General features: G+C 33.6%; 1 protein-coding gene across 3 annotated transcripts in view; it reads right to left on the bottom strand.

The window, feature by feature from the left end:
• Positions 1-26,208, bottom strand: part of RASA1 (RAS p21 protein activator 1) — a gene marked incomplete at both ends in the record, with an annotated part of 102,587 nt that overhangs the window by 28,527 nt on the left and 47,852 nt on the right. For 2 of the 3 annotated variants that reach the window (XM_080707351.1, XM_080707353.1), the window contains 7 exons: positions 1,455-1,611; positions 2,602-2,722; positions 11,779-11,857; positions 14,958-15,108; positions 17,720-17,772; positions 21,456-21,487; positions 24,515-24,632. In XM_080707351.1, coding sequence (XP_080563477.1) covers positions 1,455-1,611; positions 2,602-2,722; positions 11,779-11,857; positions 14,958-15,108; positions 17,720-17,772; positions 21,456-21,487; positions 24,515-24,632 — 711 coding nt within the window. The remainder of the gene's footprint in view (positions 1-1,454; positions 1,612-2,601; positions 2,723-11,778; positions 11,858-14,957; positions 15,109-17,719; positions 17,773-21,455; positions 21,488-24,514; positions 24,633-26,208) is intronic. The other variant, XM_080707352.1, reaches the window with a different exon arrangement.

The raw sequence follows: 26,208 nt of genomic DNA, 5'->3' as shown, positions 1-26,208 counted from the left end.
TTCCATGGCAAAGTCTTGTACTTCTCTTTCTCAATCATCCAGTGGTTGATTTCTATCTCCATACTGTGCTGCCCAAGTTTAGGGAAAGGGAAGATTGTAGGCAAGCCCTTGACTACCAACACTGATGCTAGCTGAGTGGCATGTGAGACTCTCAACCTCAAGGATTAGTGCACTAGTGCAGTGCAAGGTACAGACTTCAGGTAAATGCTATGGCTAGTGGTTATACTATGCTGAAACATAGTCCATTGCCCTGAGGCTTTGGGTCTCTACCTGGTGCTAAAATGGGTCCAGATGTTCTGTCTGCGGGAACGGCCTGTGAACAGGGGCCAGTAGGAATCTAAGTTTTATTGAGGTGAACCTGGGACTGGGTTCTAAGTCTAGGGCCTACACTTAATTCCTTTTCCCTCCCCCAGGCAAGAGACATTTCTTTCCACCTAGTACTTCTTACAGTTGAGAGGGGTAAGTAGGTCTTTCCTTCAGCCTCCTTTCTTATAGTAAATCAGGTACTGAGATCTCTGATCAGGTTTCCTGAGCTTTTTTGAAAGTATGTCTGGTGCATGAGTAACAAATCAGTAAGTAAAATGATGTTTTAATGGGGAGATGACAGCTGAAGGGCTTACTCTGCCATCTTGCACCTCTCCCTAGTTTCTCATATTATTAAGAAAGGGGGTTAAAATCTTAAGAAATCCTGTCTTACCCGAAGTTTTTGCTTTTAGAAGCAACTCTTTATGAAATACTAGGGTATGTTAAGAAAAAGAGAGAGAATATCAAGGTCAAATGAATTTATGAAATACTTCCAAAATGTAATAAATGTGATGAGTACACCTAAAAAGACTTTAGGATGGACTACTGATAATACTAATAGTAAAAGGCCAATATTCTTGAGCAAAACTCTAAATGTAATCAAAAGCTGGATCTGTCTTATAATGGTTAGGATTTAGTTTATAAATTTGTATTTTAAAAAACTCTTGAAATCAAAATTAAAAAAAATTTAAATTAAAATCCAAAATAGTCCTATTTTTCTTCTGAAACAATTGTATTTAATGTTATAATTTTTTTTTAATACTGGTATCTTTAGGAACATGCCTATAGAGTTAGTCATAGGAGTGACTTACCTAGTTCTATCAGAAAATGTGGTAAAATCAGGGGAAAGGTAAAAAGACTCAAGTCACTCAAAGGATTACTATCAGAAGCAGCAAGAAAACATACTACATACAGATCAAGATTAAGCCCTACTACAAAAGCAGTGTCACTGCAGATTTCCACCTAATATAATGAAGTAGAATTTTATACAAAAGTTAGTTTAAAATAATAAAAAAATTACCCTACTAAGTATATTCGAAACCTTAAGATGATCTTAAGACTCTTAAAATTGGTTTACTGTGCTTTAAAATGATCTAAATACACCTGTTATTAAGACATACCAAAAGAAAATTAGAAAACCATTTTCTTACCTGCCAAAAAGACTATCATGAACAACATAGACAGAACACACACTGAGATCTATTAATCCTTTTGGTTTTGTAGCTCGTTTTTCACTTTCAAAATAAATAAGTTGGGCATCACTGCCCTCTAAGATAAAATATAAATTTTTCCAGCGTTTTCCTTTGCCTATTAAAAAGAAAAGAGTTGTCTTATTTTAATCATCATGATCTGTGAACTTATTAGAAAAAAAGTATTGCTGAAAATAAAAATATTTTATTCCAAAATGTAAATAATATCCCAATCCTTATGTAATAAGAAAATGCCTACAACTTTTTTAAAAAAATGCCTTTTTAGCCAGGTGTGGTGGCGCATGCTTATAATTCCAGCACTTGGAAGGCTGAGACAGGAGGATCCCACAGGTTCAAAGCCAGCCTCAGCTACTTAGGAGGCTCTCAGCAACTTAGTGAGACCCTGTTTCCAAATAAAATATAAAACAGGTCTGGGAGTATAGCCCAGAGGTAGAAAAGCCCCTGGATTCCACCCTCAGTACCACAAAACAAAAAGCCTTTTTATACTTCTTAATGAGTAACAGAATAAATGCCAATGGTAGTTTATATCTTCAGAGATCTTATTACGATAAATTCTTCAAAATTGTTTTGGAGTAATTAATTTACAATCTAAAGAAAAAATTTGTTCCTCTAATCACTCCCCACTCCCATTTCCTCAATTCATGTTAATGTCAAACTGAAGTAAAGCTATAAAATAAAAACATCAAAACCAGGAATGCGCCAAGTGCAACAAAGAGTTTCTCCTAAAATCAAAAAGTATGAAGAGAAGGAACAAGAAATAAAACAACTTATACTGGAACCACCTCAGGATTTAAGAACATAGTTGGAAATGCAAAATTTTGTTTTCTAAAACCCTAGTTAGAAATGTAGACTTACTATATCTAGAGTCTAAATTTTAAAAGATAGTTAGATAAAAGCTCTAGACAAGTGTCAGTTACTAATAATTGTGTCAAAACAACTTAATTATTAATTTAATAATTATTACTATATAACAAGTAGCGTAATAAATTATTAAATAACCAAAGTAAGCTTTATGCCCAATATTTACAATGCCTTTGGTTAACAGTAAAATACAAAATTGAATCCTTAGTCATAAAAGTTTGCTTACCTTTTTTCAGAAGATAACCTTTCTTAACAATATTTTTATAAAAAGCATCCTTTGTTTTACGACGAATTGTATTATAGATTTCCTTGCCATCCACTGTATCATTGAGTACTTGTTCTTGATCCTGAATTTTTTAAATAGTACAACTATTTTATGATTTCTTAATGAAAGTTAAAAATATACCAAATCAATAATTAAAACCAGAAAAAGTATTTTAATATTAAAATCTTGATGTGTATAACAGATAAATTAAGAGATCTTTGCTTTAAAAAGAAAGTCTCAGAAAGATTTCCCTGTAATTTCCCAACAACATGAACCAACCTTCCCAGAAAAGTTTTCATACCATTTCCCAAGAATATGATTCACAGACAACAATAAGCCATCCTCTAAAAAATGGTCAGTTTTTAAAGCATCAGTTTGTCCCAACATTACTAGTAAGTTAGGAACCAAGCTAAGCTTAAAGCAAATCCATGCTTACTTATTCACTCTGACCATGAGAAACACTAAGTGAACATAGAAAACTGAGCCTAGCTAAACAAAGACGTGGGAATATATAAAACACAACCCCCAAATAACTAACACTAAGTTAGTTCACCAAGTGTGTGAGATGACACACCCAACCACACACGCCTGGTCTTACAGCTTTGATAATTCTCCTCTGGAACGTCACAACTTTCTTAGGATTCCACACTTCCAATGACCATTTCCAAGTTTTTATTCAAGTCTTTTTTTAAGCTGAAGTGCCAATTATAACTCCTATTTTTTTCTACATCTCTGTGTTTTTATGCTATGTTGTTGCTGGTTTATGGTACTGGGGACTGAACGCAAAAGTGTTCTACCACTAAGCTACACCTCCACTCCTTTTTATTTTGAAACAAGGTCTTGCTAAATTGTCCAGGTTGGCCTTGAACCTGCTATTCTCCGTTTTGAGCCTCCCAGATACTGGGATTACAGGTGTGTACCACCACCATGCCCAACTAGCTCTGTGATTTTTATTGCTTTATTTTGAATAATGCTGTGATTTGGAAAAATGCCCATGTTATATTATAGCACAAATGATATTAATAGCTAAAACTCCAAATAATAACTAACAACAATTTCATAAAGGATATAAAGAAAAGAATGCCTTTAGCAATAATTTCTCAAAATAAACAAATCTTCAGCTTTATTATCAGAGACTTTTTCAAGCAGTTTTATCATTAATACTTTAAGATTTTTAAAGACTTCATGGGTCCAATCAATCTGTGTATAAACAAAAAGATACTTATGGGATTTTCATGATCTTATTTTTTCTGTATTTGGTGACATTCTGCTGTTTCATCATCCTAGAAACTATTTCATCACTCAACAATTATTCCCAAGTTTGCCACAAAACTATATACTAAAATACTAAAAAAAATAGAAACACCAATGGCAAACTCACATGCACACTAAATACAGCCCACTATCTGCTTTTGTATATAAAGTGTTATTGGGACACCGCTGTGCTCATTCCTTTATAGATAGGTTATAATTGCTTTCAACTACAAAGGCAGTACTAGTTGTGACAAAGATTAAATGGCTACAAACTTAAAATATTTACAATCTGGCCATTTACAGAAAAAACACTGCCAACTCTCTTAGAGAAGGATGCAATAGTAAAATAAATCATCTCTATTGCATCACCCTTAGATTTTTTTTATTGTGTTGCCAAGTATTGCAGCATGTTTCAAAAAAGGATAAAAGGCCATCTTTGTTGTCTTTTTTTATTAGCTTCCATTGAACACACTTAAAAATTCAGAACTCTTAAGTTTTTGCTTGTAATGACAAAGAGAAAAAATTGACAGAGAAATATGTTTGACATTTATCAGAAGAATGAGAATAGGAATTTAAACAAATAGCACTGCGAACTCTACTGTGCTGCCAAAATTGACTTTGATAACCTAAATCTCAGTCTATTATTCTTCAGGTAACATAGTCAATGAATTTTCTCAAACTAAAGAATCAATGGATGAACCATCTGATTTCTATGGAAAAGAAAAGGAAATGTGATGTTCTCATCTGTTTAGTCATTTAATAGGAAGGACATTATCATGCAATATATTGTGATAAGACCTGAATTATCCTGTTTTGCTGAACATTAAATGAGACTAGGTCTTTACATTTTTATGTACTAAATTTACTATGATTAGTAAATGGACAAATGCTGACAACACTGTAAAAAGATTATTGCAAAAAAAAGATGGAATAAAGAAATTTTAAAATTCACTGGATCGAGCATTTTAACTGGTATGTATAACTCCAAACATCTTCAAAGTTTTCAAAAGCCTTGTATCTTGATGATTTAAGTACAAGAAAGAATTAATCTAGAACCCAGTAGCAATATATTTAAAATCCACTATCGACTTCCGGGAAGATGGCGACCGAGAAAAGCGGGGCTTAAGAGCCCCGCTAACAACAAATATCCATTACCACAAAATCAACGCCTTTCAAAGCCAGAAAACAACATCACCAGAGAAACAAAAAAAATCACCAGGCTCCAGAGAGAAAGCGGACTGAGAACAGAGCCACAGAGGAGATCCTCACACCCGAGGACGCGGCAGATGCGGCAGCAGCGCCATACTGCTGGCGAATTCACGGGACGGCCACAGCAAGCCGAGGGGAGCCGCTGCAGAACAGCCAGGCGGGATTTCTCGGCGCAGAGGACATCTAAAGCTCCCAGTGTCTGAGCTCAGCACACGCTGCAGGGATTCAGAGTGGAAATCAAAACCAAGAAAAAAAAAACGCCAGCCCAACAGCCGAGGGCGTAGCAGCGGCGCCATATTGCCACCGGCGGCAGCAGCAACGAATTCACTACAGCTACATCTGCGTACTCAAGAACAGTGAGTCAAATTGCGGGCCACAGCGGAGAAATCCCAGTACTGTACTCACTGGGACTTGACCCAGTGGGAGAGGGGCGGTGGCAGTGATATCACACCATAGGAGAACGTGCAACCTGGCACCCCCCACGGTCTAAAGCAGCCTCTATCGACTCTCTGGGTTGGAGACTCTGTGATACAACCCAGTAAAGGAGTAGTGGGGTCTGAGATACTACTGACTCAAGATCCAGAGCACCTTAAGTGAAGTCATAGTGACCCAAGGGAAGAACCCAGAGAAGGCACAAACTTCCGAAATCATGGGAAAGAGGAATAATACTGGAGCAATGAATGCTCACAACCCCACAACATCAGAACCTGATAAAACAGAAAATCAGAGATTTCTAGAAGATCAAATCAGGAAAATAACTGTAGAAATAATAGAGGTGCTTTGAAAAGAACTCAGAGAGAGCCAAAAAGAGATAAAGGATGCAATTAATGAAGTAAAGGCCTCAATTCAAAGCACAAACAACCGATTAGAACACATGGAGAACAGAATCTCGCTCTTAGAAGATGATCATTCCAAAAATGAACGCATAGTTTCTAATCTAGGAAAAAATATCCGACAGCAGGAATCTGACATTGAAGAAATATGGGCCCATTTTAAGAGAGCTAACCTAAGAATAATTGGAATAGAGGAGGGAAAAGAAAGTGAAACCAAAGGGATCAACAATCTCTTCAAGGAAGTAATAGCAGAAAATTTTCCAGACATAGAGCAAGAGGTCGATATGCAGGTCCAGGAAACTTATAGAACTCCCTTTAGACAGGATCGGAGAAGAGGATCCCCACGCCACATAACTGTCAAAATGACCAATGTGGAAGCCAAGCAGAGAATCTTAAAGGCAACAAAAGCAAAGGGCCAAGTGACATTCAGAGGCAAACCAATTAGAATCACTCCAGACTTCCCAAACCAAGTTATGAGAGCCAGAAGGGCTTGGAGTAACATATTCCCAATTTTGAAAGAAAACAACTTCCAGCCAAAAATTTCCTACCCAGCAAAACTTTCTATCAAATTAGATGAAGAAATAAGAAGCTTCCATGACAAACAGAAACTGAAGGAATTTATGTCTTCAAAACCAGCACTTGAGAAAATACTCAAAGAGATTAACTACAAAGAAGAAATAGGTAACACACATCAGAACTAGAGAAACAAGATTTTCCATCCAACAGACAACTAAGATTGGTTATCTGTGGAGATTCATTACTTATGTTAGTCTTTTACCTATCTGTAAAGGGTATTGTTTGCCTTTATTGTTGTTAATTTTTAGGATTTCTAGTTGGAATATTAATATACCTTCAGATATAGCATTTGGAAATATTTTATCCCATTCTATTAGTAACTGTTAACTCTGTTTACATTGTCTTTGGATATACAATATGTTTTTTATTTTTTAGGGAGTTTGTATACTCTTCTGTTGCCTGTGCCATTGAAATCATAACCAAGAAATCACTGCCAATTTCAATGTTGTGAGGTTTTATGACCCAGATTTTCTCCTAAAAGTTTATAGTCTTACGATTTATATTTAGGTCTTTTATCTATTTTGAGTTAATATTTGTATATGGGATTAGGTAAGGGTCCAATTTTATTCTTTTCCATGTAATTATTATTTTTCAACAATATTTAGTTAAAAGATTATTATTTCTACCACCAAATATTCGTGGAAACCTTGTCAAAAATAACGCCAATATAGGGAAGAATTTAGGTCTAGGCTTTTATTTAACTCCAATGGTTTATATATCTGCCTTTAGAATAGTACTACACTGTTTCAATTATTGTAGCTTTATATGGTTTGGAATCAGAAAATATATATCTTCTAGCTTTGTTCTTTTTCAAGATCGATGTGGGTACCTAGAGTCCATATTCCATATTAGGATAGATTTTTTTTCTGAAAAATAAATATATAAATATATGATAGTTTCACCTAAAAAATAGAAAAAAAATAGATTCTCTGGTAAGAAAGAAAGCAAAAAGAAATATTGAAATGTTATCTTTAAGTCATCAAAAGCTTGGTATCAGACAAATGAAACTGTTATGTGAGATTATCATTTTTAATTTTGGATAAATTGCTTTAATACTAGAAGTCAACTACTAAGCCAAGCATAGGAGGGGGGGATAGGGAGAGAACGGGGTGGGGATTGGGTGGGGGATGACTGGGCAATGTGTGCATGTATGTCTACAAAAGTATGTATCCCACTATGATGTATGAATACAGTGCACCAATTAAAAATAAATATGAAAAAAAATAAATAAAAAATAAAAAAATAAAATAAAATCCACTATCACTACTGCATTTTGACAGCTAAAGTGTAAGACAAACCAAAGTAATTATAAGAAAGACTCACTATAGAAATCTTACATTTGAAATCTGAAATTAGAATATATAAAATGGGTATGTTCCAAGTACAAGCAAAGGAACTGAAGAGAAGTCAGCTTTGTTCAAAAGACTTGTCTATTCCAGGATGTAAGTCTATTTACCAGCAAAATATAGAACAAATATTTGCTACATTCAAGTTACTACATTTTGTTAAAGTTATTTAGGAATTAGATTATGTATAAATTAAGAATTTAAAATTTAAAAGGTTACAATGGACCCACCCAGGTAGTAAATAGTGATAATTACCTATAACTAGTAATTCTGATTTCTACCTATCAAATTCAGCTGCAGAATGGGCACATTCATCATTTAATACATACTACATTAATATTTAGATTTAAACACCTAATTTCAAGATAATCTCTTTATGTCTTTTAAAATTTAAGTTAAGGTAGCATTATACTGTCCTCACAACTCCTAGAGTATTCTAATTAGCTTAGAAAAGACTATGGGTAAGAATACATCTCCACTTTCAAGTCCAAGTAAATCACTGTATTATAAAGGGAAGGTATCCTCTATGTGTTTTCTTATTTCTACCCACTCTACACAGTTCTGGAGAAGGAGGTCAGAAATCTCATAGATTCCTCCATAAGGGTAGTAGGCAATTTGATAAGTGAGAGTCCAAAAGCCATTGAACCAAGCTTTTGCCTAGAAGTTAGGTTTGCAGGCCTCTGAAGCCAGACTTCAAAACTGCAAATTTTGCCTTTTTCACTTAATGGCTAGGAAAATTCCACTTAATAAACCAATCCAAATGAATGCAATCAGATATTATTCTAGTTTTTGACTATACTATTGATCAAAGATCTCTATGTTCTTGGAATTTACATTCTAAATGGGGAAAGACATAGTAAATAGAAGTAAATTATATGTTAGAAGATGCTAAGTGCTTTGCAAGGTAGAGCATGATGTAGTGTTAAGTAATCTAGACAAGTCTCATTGTGAAGCTAATTTCTAAGTAGAGACTTGAAAGACAGAGTTATACAGTTGGATTTCTGAAAAAAAATAATTTTGGGCAGAGGGAACACCTAATGGCAAGATCCTAAAGCAAGAAAAAGCATGGCATATTCAAAACAAAATAACACCAGCCAGGTGTGAACAGAAAAGACAGATAAAAACTATAAAAAAGATGGGTTTCGAGAACCAATGCAATGCCACTGTACGGTTTTATTTATAAGCAACTGAAAAGATGTTGGCTTTGTTTTTCTGATACTAGGGTAGAACCCAGGGGCATTCTACCTCTGAGAAAAATCCCCAGTCTCTTTTCATGTTTTATACAGAAACAGGCTCCTCACTAAACTGCTGAGACTGGCCTCAAACCTACCAACCTTTGGTCTCAGCCTCCCAATTACTAGGCTTACAGGCACACCAGCTAGGACTTTGGCATTTACTTTGAAAAGTAGAACACCTCTACATTGCAGGGTTGCACACACTTGTGACCTTTAAAAGGCTAGTTATGTGTATTATAAGTGTGTTGACTGAAAAGGGTCTTTCTTTTCTTTTAGTACCAGTCTTAAGAAGTGCTGAGTCTAAGGACCGCAGAATCTGCTTTTTCTGTTTTGGCACAGGGTCACATTAGGGTGGATGGGCTGATTTTGCCAAGTATCAACTTGTTAATTAGTAAAAGGGTATCACTAACCTTTGTGAAGTTCTCTAATAATTAGAATCCTGTTAAAAGATGAGTATTCTGACTGACCAAACTGTTGTTCTAAACTACTTTCACTCCAGGTCCAAAATAGTACTCACAATAGATCCTATATAGCAATCAAATTGTTTTATAATAAGCAGTTAGTTCTGAGGTCTTCAATATTTTACAAATAACAGCAATTTGAGGTTTGTTTAGTTATAAAACAAAAACACAAGCAAGAGTGAGGCATACTAAATATCTGAAGAAATTCTTAAGCGTAAGTTTGCTGAGTCACATGCTCATTTTCTAACATCAAACATCAAATTGGAATATTATAATCAAAATTCAAGATGGAAAAATTATTAAACTTACAGATGAATACAACTTACGGACTTTTAAAACAAATTACAACCATCACTAACTCAACCAGACAATGTGAGTTAGAATTAAGAATATAGTGATGAAACTGCATGGAAGGATCTGTCATCTGGAGATAAAGGTACTTCGGATCCCTTGTGCAAGACCTCAGCACTGGTTTCTAGAAAACACTCACCACACTATGCTATTTTATATATGTTTCCATTAGAAAAGTGACCAGCCAATGTGTGCCAGAACTGCCAATAAAAGTCATACATGTGTGTTGACTATATTTATTAGAAAGTTATCAAGAAGGAAGTGAATTAAGATTGATTTTAAAGCTGAGTGTGGTGTCACATGCTTATAATCCCAGCATTTGGTAGGCTGAGACAGGAGGATCGTGGTTCGCAGATAGCCTAGGCTACTTAGTGAGGCCCTTTGCAACTAGTGAGACCTTGTTTCAAAATAAAAAATAAAAAATAACCCTGGGTAGGTATAGCTTGGAGGTAGAATACCCCTGGGTTCCATCCCCAGTACCGCAAAAAAAAAAAAAAAAAAAAAAAAAATGCTTTTAAACTAGCAGTATTTTGATAGACATAGACTGGGATGGTGAAAGGAAGTAGCAGACATACATTTACGATAATTTAGTAACAAGATAGGCAAGATAAAGTGGGTGTTTCCTGCTGAAGAAAAGAGTCATATTAATTAATGTTTACTGCCAAATATTGTTTAATAGTCTTCAAGAGATGGGAAAAAACAATTCAAAGGGGGGGAACTGCAGTATAATGGGCTTCTAGTCTACTAGGAAATCATAAAAAAATGAAGACATATTTAAAATGTAACAAGAATGTGATGACTACTGAATTTAAATAATAGCTTCAGAATAATGATTTCTGACTTACTTTTTTTTCACATTGTGTTTTTGTCTCTGGAATTTCCATATCTTCATTTTCCTCACACAAGAAAATTCTTAGTCACTTTCTGAAGCACCTTTTTGTAACTGTGTATCAATCACTACCTTGCCACATTTCAGAAAGTATAATGAATGAGAAGTAGAGGCTAATGGCCCTGTGCTTTAAGCAACTAATACTTAGGAGGTGTTTTTGTTCAAGACCAACCTTTCCTCTTTATGTTTTGAATTTTACCAACTCTTCCATTTCCCAAGACCTTGTATATCACATACTGCTACCAGCCACTCCACACCTATCATCTATCACTTCTGGATTACTATTATTGTCTATACTCAAGAGTATACAGACATGTTCAAACTCTCTTACCATAAAATCATAGGTAACTAAAAAATTAAAAAATTAAAGTCCTTTTGGCCTGAGTCCTCTTCTTTCATATTTAAAAAAAAAAAAAAAATGTCCTTACCTTACCAAGCTCACCTAGATAAACCTGTCTATAATTTTTCTATACTATTTCTACTTTTGCCTCAGAAAACTTACTCCTTGACTTAGTACTCCTTGGCCTTTGCCCTCATCAATGTTTCTCTTCTCAAGAAGCCACCAAGAATTTCCTAATTATCTAGAATCAACATAGATAAAAATGAAGAAATTCTCTTAGAATCCATTCTTTTCGCTGGGCGTGGTGGTGCATGCTTGTAATCCCCCTGCTTGGGAGGCGGACACAGGAGGATCGCGCTGGTTCAGAGCCAGCTTTGCTGGCTTAAGAGACCCTGTTTCCACATAAAAAGGTAAAAAAATAGGTCTGGGAGTGTAGCCAGTGGGAGTGTATCCCGGAGGTAGAAGGGCTTCCAGGAAGCCCAGTACCACCAAAAATAATAATAATAATAATAATAATAATAATAATACATGAATATACAATTTTAAGTTTTATCTAATTTTAACTGAATGTCAGTAAAAACATATCACCAAAATGCATTTTAAAATAAAATGCCAATTATTAAAAAAATGAAAATAATACTCACCTGCATTGGTACAGGTTCCTTAAGATAATACCCTTCAACAATCTGTTCTTTTCTATAGTGATCTATGATATCCCCAATGCTGTTAAAATAAAATTTTAAAAAACATTGGTATTATTGATCTCACAAAAAAATGTAAACCTTTTAAAAGAGAAGTAAACTCTGTTGCCAAAGATTATCTATTCACAAGGTTTTGTTTTAAAAGCATAAAACCTGAATATATTAATAGTCACATTACTGTAGAAAAACAAGAATGTTTCCAATACAGTTTTATAGACCAGAATACACGATTCAGAGATTCTGATTTCCCACATTCATCTAGTGGAGCCAAGTCAACATTACCATAGGTAAAGAAATAACTAATAAATCCATGTTCATTTGTGTAAAAATAAGAGCACTTCAGAGATATTGAGAATTAAGAACTGATAGAGAAATGCTATTTATTCACAAAGTAGTACTCAGGCAAACTAACAATATATATCACCAAAACATTTATACACTCTGCTTTTATATCACAGGCAGTTCAGTTGTAAAATGCATGAATAGCAGGTGATAGTAGAAGCCAACACAAAACAAAACTACAAATGCTAGCTAATTTTTCCTTTATGATTATTAGCATAGAGGAAATGCTTATAAAATGTTGAGATAAAAATACTATCACTTGTTCTATATATTTGGAAACCACTACAAATAAAATAAAATTAAAATGACATAATTTTTTTAATAAAGTTCTTTTTATTACTTATTTTGCAGTGCCCAGAATTAAACCAAGGCCATATGCATAGTAGGCAAGCACTCTACCACTGGAGATACATTTCCAGCAACATAATGTATTTTCAAAGAGACTTTAGCCTGCCATGAGTTTTTCTTTTAAATATATAAGTGTACGCTGGGCATGGTGGCGCACGCTTGTAATCCCTGTGCTTAGGAGGCTGAGACAGGAGGATCACACAGGTTCAAAGTCAGCCTCAGCTACTTAGTGAGGCTCTCAGCAACTTAGTGAGACCCTATTTCCAAATAAAGTATAAAACAGGTTTGGGAGTATAGCCCGGAAGTAGAAAGCCCCTGGGTTCCACAGCCAGTACCACCAAAAATAAATAAATAAATTAATTAATTAAACAAACATAAGTATAATAGAAACTTTTATTGCCTTGAATACTTTTATCCTCAAATTTTAATCCTTCCTTTAATATAATGGAAGAAGGGGTATTTTTATGACACCTAGGAAATATTTCCTGAACAAATCTTGTTTAGCCTACCCCTTGATTTTTTTCCCCTATGATTTTTCCTACTGATACAATACAGAAAGTAGTATATGTGTAGCTCCAAATTTATCTCTCCTATGCTACAAATTTAGTTTAAACCTAATATAAAATGTTCAAAAGCAAACGATTGAGAAGACAACTAATAAAGGGGGAGGCAGGGGTGAATGAATATGAACTAAATACCAGAGGCAGAATTTATCATAAGACAGAGACATTTCTTAGTTAAGAATATGTTTTTAAGCCAGGCACGGTGGCCCACGCTTGCAATCCCAGTATTTGGAAGGCCGAGACAGGAGGACTGCTATTCACCTACAGTCTCAGCTACTTAGTGAGGTCTTTTGCAACTCAGTGAGACACTGTTTCAAAATATAGAATTAAAAAATAGGTCTGGGAGTGTAGCTAGGAGGTAGAATGCCCCTGGGTTTCATCCCCAGTACTGCAAGGAGAGAAAAAAAAAAAAAGAATAGGAGCGGGTGTGGTGGTGCTCACTTGTAATCCCAGCATTTAGGAGGCTGAGAACAGAGGATTGTAGTTCGCAGACCACCTCAGCTACTTAGTGAGGCACTCCGCAACTTAATGAGACCCTGTTTCAAAATAAAGAATAAAAAATAGGGCGGAATTGTAGCTCAGAGGTAGAATGCGTCTCGGTTCTATCCCCAGACCCGTGGAAAAAAAAAAAAAAAGGCAGAATGCCCCTGGTTCCATCCCCAGGACCACACAAACACAAAAAAGGAGTATGTGTTTCAAATTGTAATGTTCCAAGTCTTTGAAAACAATTAATATTGTAGCTACCTGGATTTTCTGTGAAGATGTCTAGAACACAGATTATAATGTAGAAGGTATTTGAGCAGCTTACATGAAGTCTGCAAAAGGGCCCAACTGCCCAGACTTATCCCTTTTACTTGATGTCTTAGACTTGTCAACTGAAGCTGAACATGGTGGTGCAGCTTGTGATCCCAGGACTTGGGAGGCTGAGACAGGAGGATCATAGGTTCACTGCTAGCCTCAACTACTTAGTGAGGCCCTCCAAAACTTAATGAGACCTGTTTAAATAAATAAATACATAAATACATAGCTGTAAAAGAAATTCTAACTAGGATGGGGAACCCTAGAGTAGTATTAATGTGTTAAGAAGGCAAATATCAGAATATTTTTGTGTAGTACATTCTACCCAGTGACATTCTACCCACGCTACAACCCTAGCCCAATTTTATTTTTACTTCTGAAACAAGGTCTTGCTAAGTTACTATACACCAGCCTTGAACCTGTGATCCTCCTGTCTCAGCCTACTAAGTACTTGTATTACAGTGCCTGGAAAGTGCCAGTTTATTAGAATAAGATTATCCTAGCCTCCAAATGATGCTACTGTAGATAGCAGGTATGAGAAAATATTTCATCCAAAATTATTCTATTATATGGTTTCTTCTAATAGTTTACTGACTTATTAAACAACTACAATTCATTCTGAGACTTTGGAACAAACCAAGACATATAAGAAATATCAACTTGAGAACAACCCAATAACACAGTAACTAACAACTGTATAAATCTCAGAGATGAGATGTTTCTTGGGAAACATTTTCTTTCCATTAAAATGACTTATTGCTAAAAGAATAGAAGAATTTTCTTAGATTAGATGTTTTGTTCCTATTACAGATAATATATGAACTTGAAAAATTTTTTACAAATATCTTTTATATAAGTTTTAAGTCATGAATTACTTTGGAAGGAAATAAGTAACTTATTTAGATTCACGTTTGCAGTTCTTAAAGATTTCTTGGACTGCTACTATATTATACTAAAAATTCAAAACTTTATATAATTTTTAGTCTGATATATTATCAAGATTTCAACAACTTTTACCAAAAGTAATAAATAACTAAAAATTTAAATAACTAAAAATTTCTCAGGTTTTACCTGTTATAATAGCGGCCACCCATCATAAACTGATTGTTTGGTGTTGGACATATTTTAAATCGCTGAATATTTTCATTAGTCCGAAAATAAAGTGAATAATCACCAGGAGTATTATCTGAGGGCCTCACAAGAAAACTGCAGACTTGTCCAACTGTAAAAACCAAGCTGTTAGTTTTATTCACTAATTATCAAGTAAAAAAAAAAAAAAAAAAAAAAAGATGTTAAGTACTGTAATTACAAAGTACATTCAAAGTTAAAACCGTTTATAAATTTTCACCAGTTGATTTTTTTAAGACAGTTTTTTCTGGTTTATGATTCACAACCATCTATGTTGCTTTTCTACTGTAACTCTGACATATCTTACAGGCTTTATTTCACAAAAACACAAAATAGAAATTTTGCAGCAGTAGCTAATGGACATAATGTCTATACTTATCACAAGTTGGGGAAAAAAACCTAAACTGCTACATTCTAAGTGTAAGTCCCCTTAATAAGAACCAATTTTGCTTAGGAATATTTCCAATTAATGATTAAAAAGTAATGACTGTAGCGGGGCGTGGTGGTGCACGCTTGTAATCCCTGCGCTTGGGAGGCAGAGACAGGAGGATCGCACTTGTTCGAAGCCAGCCGTGCTGGCTTAAGACACCGTTTCCAAATAAAAATATAAAATGGGTCTGGGAGTGTAGCCCAGAGGTAGAAGGGCTTCCAGGAACCCCAGTACCATCAAAAAAAAAAAAAAGTAATGACTGTAGCCAGGCGTGGTGGCCCACGCTCATAATCCCTGCGCTTGGGAGTCAGAGACATGAGGATCGCACAGGTTTGAAGCCAGCCGCACTGGCTTAAGAGACCCTGGGGATGGAACCCAGGAGCTTGTACCTCTGAAAATACACCCCCAGCCCTATTTTTTAGTCTTTTTATACTTTTGAGACAGTGTCTCACTGAGTTGCAAAGGGCCTTGCTAAGTAGCTGAGGTTACCTGCAAACCGGGATCCTCCTGTCTCCGCCTCCCAAATGCTGGGATTACAAGTGTGTACCACCACACCCAGCTTCATTTACTATATTTTATATAGAAAAGACACATAAAAGCAAGTAAAAGCAGTAATATCTGCATATTAATTTTAGAGATGATGTTTTAATATCTTCAATAGAGATGCTGTGGTTTTCTGTGCTTATGGTCCTAATGACATAAAAAGCATAAGGACTTGTTTTAGAAGAACATAATGAAGTTATGTTTCAGGAAAACAATGTTTTAGGAAAACAAACTTAAAATAGCAGATGTAATTATGTATAAATTATTAATAATTCCAACATGTAGCCAAGGCATTTGTTATCAAGTACCTTCATATTCAATACAAGTTAAAAACCACAAACTAATGTAAAAAATTCAGTTTATCCCCTTTTCCTGTTTTACATCTAAAACAAGAATGGGTGCCTCAAGTTCGATCAGTGAAAGCTCCAAATATAAATTTGTACCATAAGTTAGATAAAATAAATATTTTAGACCCACGTTAGAAGTCAATGGTATGTCACTGTGGTTTAGCATTTGGTTTGTATTACTATCATATAGCATTATCATGTTATTTATATTTTGAACCTATTTAATATAGCCTAATATATCAAGCACTCCAGTCTCTCAAAACTAAAGTAGTAATTTAAAATGCAATACCCTATAGCCCCAAACAATTCAGATAATCTTTAATAATCAGTGACTTATTCACTATGAGAATCTATTTTATCAAATATAGAAATTAACAAGCAACTTTTAAAGAACTAAGACTTTTAATTATGTTATGAATTATGTTTGCATCAAATTTGCATAAAATGTGGAATATTCAGCCTCAATATTTAGTATTCTGTCATCTGAATATTCAACTTTTAGTATTAAAATGACAGGACAGTATTTTAAATAATAAATCCACAATAAAAACCAGTATTAACTTTGTGTTTCCCTATAGCCACATGAATTGTGGGATGTGTTAAAATTAGTATTTTAAATAAGACTTAATCATATAATTCCACAAGTATACAAAAACAAACATGATTACACTTTTTGCTGACCTAGATTAAAAAGACTACAACATAATATCCTTCTATTTAAAAACTAGTAAATTGTGGTATTTTTAGAATGGAAAGCTTATGTCCACTGAAAGAAATAAAAATTTATTTAACCTTGTCAATACAGAATGATCTCCCGATATAAATCCTACTATGGAAAAAAGTGTGTTGCATGTTCTGCTAAGTGTGTGTTTTTGTAGGAGGAAGGAAGGAAAATACACAAACATGAAAAACATTTTAAAACATATAGGAAAGAATTGTCAACAGGCATTACATCTGGAGAAGGGAAAGCAGACGGGAAATGGGGTAAAGTATGTTTCAATTAAAAACAAAAATTAAGCCGGGCGTGGTGGCACACACTTGTAATCCCAGCATTCAGGAGGCTGAGACTGGAGGATTGCGGTTCACGGACAGCCTCAGCTACTTACTGAGGCCCTCCACAACTTAGTGATACCCTGTTTCAAACATAAAGAATAAAAAATAGGGCAGAGGATATAGCTCGGAGGTCAAATGCCCCTGGGTTACATCCCCAAACCCGCAAAAAAAAAAAAAAAAAAAAAAAATTAATATACCATTTTATCAGACCTGGGCAAGAAATTATAATATGCACAAATATTAACTGAATAATAAAAGCCAAATATAGCACATGATAAATGGTTGGTTCGTTTTTTTAAGACTTTAAAATAAGCAAGTGAGTATAAAAGTACCTGTCATTAGTAAACTATAAGCTTCTTGTTTGGAAATCTTCCCATGGAACCATCTTAAAAAAAGAACAGAATACATATATAAATAAAAAGACCTTTTTGGTGCTATCATATCATCAACATGAAACAGCCAAATAATTGTAACTCCCAATGAAATATGAAAAATGCAGTGCAACTCATCAATCTACTTCAGTCCTATTATATTCATTACATTTTGTAAACATATTACACCTAATTTTAACAAAATATGGAAAAACTAGGAACTATCACATGAGCTAGTTTCTATATTACTTGCCAATAATAAAAACAGAAATCATTTTAATCCATGTATATCTGTCATATGCTTACTTCATAGCTAGCTCTTTTTTTCTTTTGTGGAATGAGGGAGAAAAGGGATGACAGTACAAAAAGAGGCCATACTAGGACTGCCTATAAAAAATAATTGATCGTTCTTATATTTCTCTCAAAGTGACTTTTTATAATGTGATAATTTCTTTCTTCCATGAAAATCAAAAGGTCAATGCATAATTTACTGAAATCCAGAAAATAAGATTAGGTGATGAGAACAAGTGGATACCAACATTAACACTAAAAGAAAAAGAGTTAGTGTTCCTAATAGTTTATCAAACTAGATTGACAGAGTATTTTATATTCTTCATTCTGAAATTAAGCTGTTAGAAATTATTAAAATGGTACTATAATTAAGATACACAGCAAATAACAACTCAAATGTTTAAACTTTTACTTTCACATAAAATGACATCCATTTTAAAAGTTAGTCACTCACCAACAAAGAACCTAAAATCTCCTCTTATTTACTTTAAGGTCTACTGTACATCTTGATAATTAAAGTATTTTTAATACCAAGCTGACAATTCCAGATCATTTCTCCACTACTCTGCTTTATCGTCTTAAGTCTACAATTATTTAGAATAACCAATTAAAGCACAGATTGGAAAGTATATATTATACTAAAACATAAGTACTCTGAAATTGAGTGTTAAAGGTTTATAGGTTGCTCATACTGCTTTAAAATTATCCATTCTATTACTGATAAAAATACAACTGAATTTTTCCTTTTCTTAAATGAAAAGTTAAACTTTTAAATTCTTTAACACTTTCCAACCATTAGCTCACTAATTCAGATTTTCTGGTGTTCCTGATACAAACTCTAAGTAATACAAAGCATGTATTAAATAATGAAAGCAGTCTAGACTGCCTTAAAAGGTACTGAGGCTCCATAATACATTCAAATATAAGTTAAATGACTATTTGCTACAAATAATAAAGCAGGATCTCTATATTGTACAAGAAAGTCTACTAGATAACCTCCAAGTTCAGTCCTATATTTTTATAGTTAGTTAAAAAAAACAGTAAAAAAAAGCAGTAGATGATATATTAGAGCTGAATAAAATTATTAGGATAAGAGAGCCAGAAGCTAAATGGGCAGTATCATTTTCTGAAGTCATTTCTACATAAAAATATATAATTCAAGTACATGGTTTGCACCACTGATCAAATGATTAACTTAAGAAATCCCCACTCTGGTGAGAAAATACACAAATGGTGTTTAACTGTAAAAACAATGTCGTATAAGTACATTGTTAGGAATATGATGAGGGTATTTTGGTATAACAGAGAAGGCTATTCCTTAGAGTAAATAGGGGAAAAGACAGAGGTTCACTGAATACTAAGTCACTGGGCAAAATAATGGACGAGTGAAAAAATGCATAAATGAATGGAGAGGAATCCTGGACTAGAATGCAGCAAATGTATAAAGGAAAAAAAAATAGTATTAAGCACTTGAAGACCTATAAACCAGAGTATATAAAACTAGAAATGATATGTCCCAAGACTACTAATAGACACAAGAGCTAGATCACAGATGATCTTTTTAGGTTCTGCTAAGGTAAACTTGGTGGAGAATCAGTTAAGAATATTCGATGAGAAAGTGATTCCATCAAATATGTATTTTAGATAGATCATTCTGGCTTGTAGAAGAGAGAAGTGAGAAGACTAAAGACTGTGGGAAACCAACTTGAAGGTCACTGCTATAGTAGATACTAGTAAGAGGTAAGAAGGGCCAAAAGTACAATACAGTTGTTTAAGCTTATGAAGAGGGCACACATTTAAGAAGTATTTTAGGTGATACAATCATCCAAAATTGCTATCTACATGATGAAAATAGGGAACTAGAAAAAAGCTCAACTAATGATACGTCTCTAGTTTTCTCAAAGAAGACTGAAGTTGCTAATGATACTTTAAAGAATTTAAGGTACTTCGCTGCCAGTGTCTGCCTTAAGAAATTAAAGGGCGTGGACACAGATAAGCCAACACTAAATACCCAATGAGTAAATATTTTACAAAGAAAATAGGAGACTGACAATATTTAATAAGAAAAGCCTAACCAGTAAAATGGAATTTGTACTTGATACTAAGAGAAAACTGTACCTCAAGCTTTAAATATTTAATGGCATTTGACCCATACATTTAAAAATAAATCTACACTTAAAATAGGGGGAAAATGTAGATTTATAGCCTCTCTTGAAAAGCAGGAAGATTTCATACTAGACTCACATTCTTGCATACATCAACTAGACAAAGAGGTCACCTTAAAAAAAACCTTTTTTTCTATTTCCCACAATCTTTTCTAGTAGCTAGAGCGAGCACCATTTGCCATTTATCACCACTCTTACAATTTCACTTTCTAACAGGAGGGAAAAGTTCAATGTATTTGATCTCTAAAGAAGAGGGGGAAAAAAATCATGATTATTCTGTTTGGAGTAAAACAAGAATGAATATACATATGCATGTACATATAATTCATTCACTTTCTTACATTATCTAAATCCTCCAAGTATTAATTAGAATCTGCAACTCCTGATATGGGTAGGGGGAGAACTTCAAATTAACACAATCCACTAGTTATGATCTGGCTAATGGAGATTGGCTTTGTAGATGGAATAAAAAGGAAAATGGACTCAGAAAATATCTTATATTCTTCTTACAGGACAGCAGGGAACTAAGTAAGTTGACTACAAATGGAGTATTCAGTTAAATGTATTTATGTTCCTATGGTTAGAAAACAGAAAAAGCAAATATTTGAGGTAAGCTTTACATTCCATCCATAAATACTGATAGGATGGCTAAGGGAAAAAAGTTCTACTAAAAAGATATTAGAAAATGAATAGAAAATCAGGAAATGAACAGAAAACAATCTAAAGAAGAACTGGGATTAATGATTAAAATGTCTTAAAGAAAACTCATATACATAGAATCAGTGTAAAACAATTATGAAGAGAACGATTTTCTGAATCTTACTAAAAATATAAAATAATTAAGATATTGGGGTAAAGTTCTTTGATGCCCCCCAAAAAAGTACAAAAAAAAAAACTATGAACCAAAAAAATTCATAGAAGTTGTAGCCATAAAACAAGTAGTATGAATAATCAATAATAAAATAAAGAAAAAATGTGAGGTACTGTGACATTCCATTAATGTTATTAATAAAATGTTTAGCAGAAAGCATGGTATTACAGACTTGTATACTGGTATAGGCCACCAATTATTTAAAAATAAGACTTTATCACTAAGTTCTTAATATTTACATACTCATTCTTTGAGCCAAATAAAAAATTTGTAAGTCAGCCCAAAAAGTCTTTAAAAATATTTTAGCCACTTTTCTAATTAGTAGGTTTACAATATATGTTTTCCTTTTTAATAATTAACACAAACTCACATTTTGCCTTCATGCGGATCTTCTTCCCGGCCCTAAAGGGAAGACATTAAGACAGTATTTTATATAATTAACTATTAATCTGCTTTTACTGAAATTCATTAAATTCATATCCTCAAACATAACTTCAAAATGCCCTTCAAATTTATATGCATGTGGGGGGAAAAACACTTCTACTCAAGAATTATTTCTCAAGAACACTCTGCCTTACTCTTCTTTTCTTGCTGCCTCTGTCTAATCCAAGTCCTCTTTTCCCTTCTTTCAAATTATTACTGTGGCCAAGCTACAACAGTACAATTACCTTTATGTCTCACCCATAACTCCAATCTGGATTAATCAGTTTCAACTGCCGCTACGCCCTGAATTAGAAAAATCCAAACCAACTATAAACAAGACTTTAAAACCAACCTTTAATACCTCTCTGCTCACTCAAGTCTATATTTTCCTGTCTCATACTACCCATTCTCTACACCATAGTCACAAATAACTAACCATTGCTTAATATGCATTCTCTCACCACTATAGCTGTTTTTGTTATTATTGTTGTTCTTAGAATGTCCTCTCCACTCATTGCTACCTACCTGTTAGATAAAACCTAAACCATCCAGGCAGGATCTATCTCAAATGCCACCTCCTCGATGAGACATTCTGAGACCCTAAAAAGTGAATATCAACTTTTGCTTTGAATACAAAAGACATCCACCTTTTATTATCTTTTGAACTTTATTCTATATTCCAATTTTTTAAGATACACTAGTCTTATTCATTCCACAATAGTAGCTATAAGCATATTAAGGTCTAACCCATTCTTTGTTAATACCCATTACCACCAGTACTACCATAAACACCAGCTAAAGGATGGTACTTAATTTTCACTGAATATCCACTGAACTGTATTCCTAGAATGTACTTGGTGCTGAGTTTTCAATGGATAAATAATGAAGGAAAGAAGAGAAAAATGGTTTAGTTATAGCTGAATTTACTTCTCTCAATGTAGTCCTCACCAATTAAATATCTAATCAGAAAAAAAATCACTCACTCACTGAATCCTGCTATAGCTAAGGCAGTATGCTAGAAGAAACTGTAAAAGTGAATAGCACTACCACTGCCTTCTTTTATAAGAGGTTTAATACAATTAAGTAATTCTGTACAGTATAATGGAATATAGGACAAATAAAGTACTATGGAAATACAAGAGGGAATAATTTATCCTAGGAATCCAGAAAGGCAAAAATTTCTATGACAGGAGGGACAGCTGAACTGAGCTGAAAAGATAAATCATATTTTACAAGGCATTCTAAGCAGTGCAGGAGTGTCAAGAAAGGAAGAAGTATAAACAAAGATATTCATCTATTTAATAAAGATTTATTGAATGCCTACTAATGTCAGGCAGTGGTTTGGGCAACAGGGAATATATCAGTGATTCAAAACAGAATTCTTCTCTTCAAAGAGCATGCATTCTAGAGTCAAGACATAAAAATATATTCTTGGAGAAAAGCAATTAGAATTTTGGAGAGAGAAATTTTTTAAATACAACAACTCAGCAAATGCTTGAAACATCCTTACTCTCTAGACAATGTCCAAATGGCATTTTGATCTTTAAGGAATCCACTAACTTCCAGTAAAGCCCATTGTGAAAAATTATCCTAAATATCAGAGCAAAAATTGATTACAACTCTAACTTTTAATTATTCCAATATTAATTCAAAAGCTATATTCATTTTTATCAGCCAAATTACACTGTTTACTTAAACTGAATTATTAACTTTTCTTTTTCATCCCTTATATTTATATAAAATAATATCCCCTTATCTACTTATTATTAATTTATTTAGACTGGTATATTTATTTTTCTGCAGATAAAGGGTAATTTCACTTATCCTTATTAAAGTTTATATTGCTAAATATGATCCAGAATTCCAAAAATTCACTCTAGTATTTAATTACTTTAAATAATTAGGATAGGAGAGAATGTGATATAACAGAGAGAAGGAGACTTAACATAAAAATTCTAAGAAATTTAGTAGGAAAAAAACACAGATTGTAAAATACTTTTGTATGAATACCTCTTGCCTATATAGAATAAATACCTCTCCTACTGTAAAATATAAAATACTATCCTAGGGATTAGGAATTCTTATCTCAGCTCTTTCACAAAATCTTTTGTGACTGTGGGTGTGAAATGTATCATATTACTTGAATTCTTCTACATTTCATCTGTGTGTTTTATTTCTATGAATTAAGATTTAGTTGCCAGAATAAGAGACAAGAGAATTAGGAGCAAATAAAAATATTCTTGACTATCATATTTTGAAAAAATAATCAAGACACAGATTTTAGCATATTATCAAGCCTGTGACATAATTTAAAAACATAAGATCATAGAGAGCCATTTCATCCAGCTAGGGTGAATAATATAGTGCCTAATGTATTTCAGCAGAATTGAGTATATTTCTGAACTACAAATACTGCTGAATGCTGATCTTCTTGACTTGAATTTTTAAACCTGCTAACTAAAATGGCACATAGATGATAATTTATACTGTGTGCTACATGACATATATAATATTTTGTGATAGCAATGAAAATATAGGGAATATTCAAAATGTAGAACCATAGGATCATACATGTCTAGAGTAGGTGAAATTGTCCAAGGTTACTGAAAAATTATACATATATTTGGAAAATAAAGAATCTGAAACCAAATATATACAACCATTTGGGATTCCAAGATTAGTCTGACATAATTTCATTTATTAGGAAGACTAAGAGGGCAAAAAAGGGATTAAAATAAAAACAAATATTAAGACATTTTAATTCATAAAAAGTAACAGAAAGCTTTCTAAAATTTGGCAGTTACATATTATAGCATGCTAGTTTTTTTGTTTGTTTTTATAAACAGTATTGACTAACAGTAAATACATTTTAATAAAAAAATTCCTAGTACTTAGGAATTAAAGTCTTTCTTTAAAGGATATTATCCATAGCTGAAGAATGGACAAGTTTTAAATTCTAACCAAGTATTTGGAATGTGGAATTCAGAAGAATTAAACAAAACTTACCACCTCTTCTACTAGGTCTTCAACAATAAGACCTTGTTCATCTGTTCTTAGGTTTGTAACCCACATCCATCCATCTTCCAATTCATTATGAACAATAAACATATCTCCTTTTAAGAAACTGCAACAGAAAATTATGAAGTTATTAAAGTTAAAAATTTTAAACATGTAAATTTGAGTAGTCATATAGGGGAACAGTATGATATTGGAAAAAAGCAAGGGATTCGAGTTTCCCTAGATCTGTCATTATCTTTGATGCTTTTAGACTCACAGTAATCTGAATCTTAATTTCCTGATGTGTAAAATGGGATTAAGGGGAACCTCGCTATCTACATCACTGGATTATTGATAGATTAAAAATGGAAATTTTAGACAAGCATGGTGGTGCAAGCCTGAAATCCCAGTAGTTGAGAGGCTAAGACAGGAGGACCACACGTTCAATACCAGCCTCAGTAACTTTGCAAGACATCAACAACCTAGTGAGACCCTGTTTCAAAAATAGTAAATAAAATAAGGCAGGGGGTAGAGCTCACAGGTAAAATGCCCCTAAATTCAATCCCAGGTTAAAAAAAAATTAGAAATTTTATAAAGACACTAATTATATATGTATTGTGGGTTTGGGGAGATAATGCCAAGGAACCTAAATAGAGAAAATTAGGTTTCAATGTCATAATTATTTGAGATATGTTAGATATAAAATAATAAACACAAAACAAATATATATTAAGAACTAGTCAAGGGCCGGGCGTGGTGGCGCACGCTTGTAATCCCCGCGCTTGGGAGGCAGAGAAAGGAGGATCGCGCAGGTTCGAAGCCAGCCACGCATGCTGGCTTAGGAGACCCTGTTTCCAAATAAAAATGCAAAAATAGGTCTGGGAGTGTAACCCGGAGGTAGAAGGGCTTCCAGGAACCCCAGTACCACCAAAAAAATAAATAAATAAAAGAACTAGTCAAAACAGAAAAAGATTATCTTAGATAAGCACAATTAGCTTTATTTGTTGATGCTTACATCAATTATCATATTTTATAAAAACATTTTTCTTAATTTATTTACTTAGATATCCCCCTTCAAGAAGTATATCATTTTCTCTGAAAGAAGTACCAACACAGGTATTATTAGAGGGCATGCATGTTTTTTTTCTCTACCAATTTCAGAACAGAAGGATGCATATACTATACACTTAGTTTCTTACTATCAGTAGTTTTTGTTTGTTTTGTGTAGTACTGGGAAAGGAACCTAAAGGCAGTGTATCTCTAAGGTACATTCCTTCCCTGTTTTATTTTTTATTTTGAAAAAAGGTCTCAGTAAGTTACCATCTACTGACCTCAAACATGCGATTCTCCTATCTCAGACGCTCAAATACTGTTATTACAGGCATGTGCCATTGCACCTCCCTGTTACCCAGGAGATTTTAGTGTCTACACTAATACGGGACTAACAAGTTATTGATGTATGTCATCAATATAAGGCCATCACTAATTTCTTAAACTTTTGCTTTCAGGCATGAAGGAATGCCTCTGAACACCTAAAGTTTCCTAACTGGTTAAATATTATCATTAACCCTGACTTTATAATCTTATCTGTCATATTTTTGGTAATTTCTCTTTTAGTTAATATTCACAAACTAGCCCAAGTTCCATTAAATATTTCTTCATGTCCTTCAAGAGTTTTTCTCTAGATTATCTCAATTTTCATT

The sequence above is a fragment of the Muscardinus avellanarius genome (genome assembly GCF_963383645.1).
Source record: "Muscardinus avellanarius genome assembly, chromosome: 1".
NCBI lineage: Eukaryota > Metazoa > Chordata > Mammalia > Rodentia > Gliridae > Muscardinus > Muscardinus avellanarius.
This window is presented reverse-complemented; position numbering and strand designations above follow the sequence as displayed.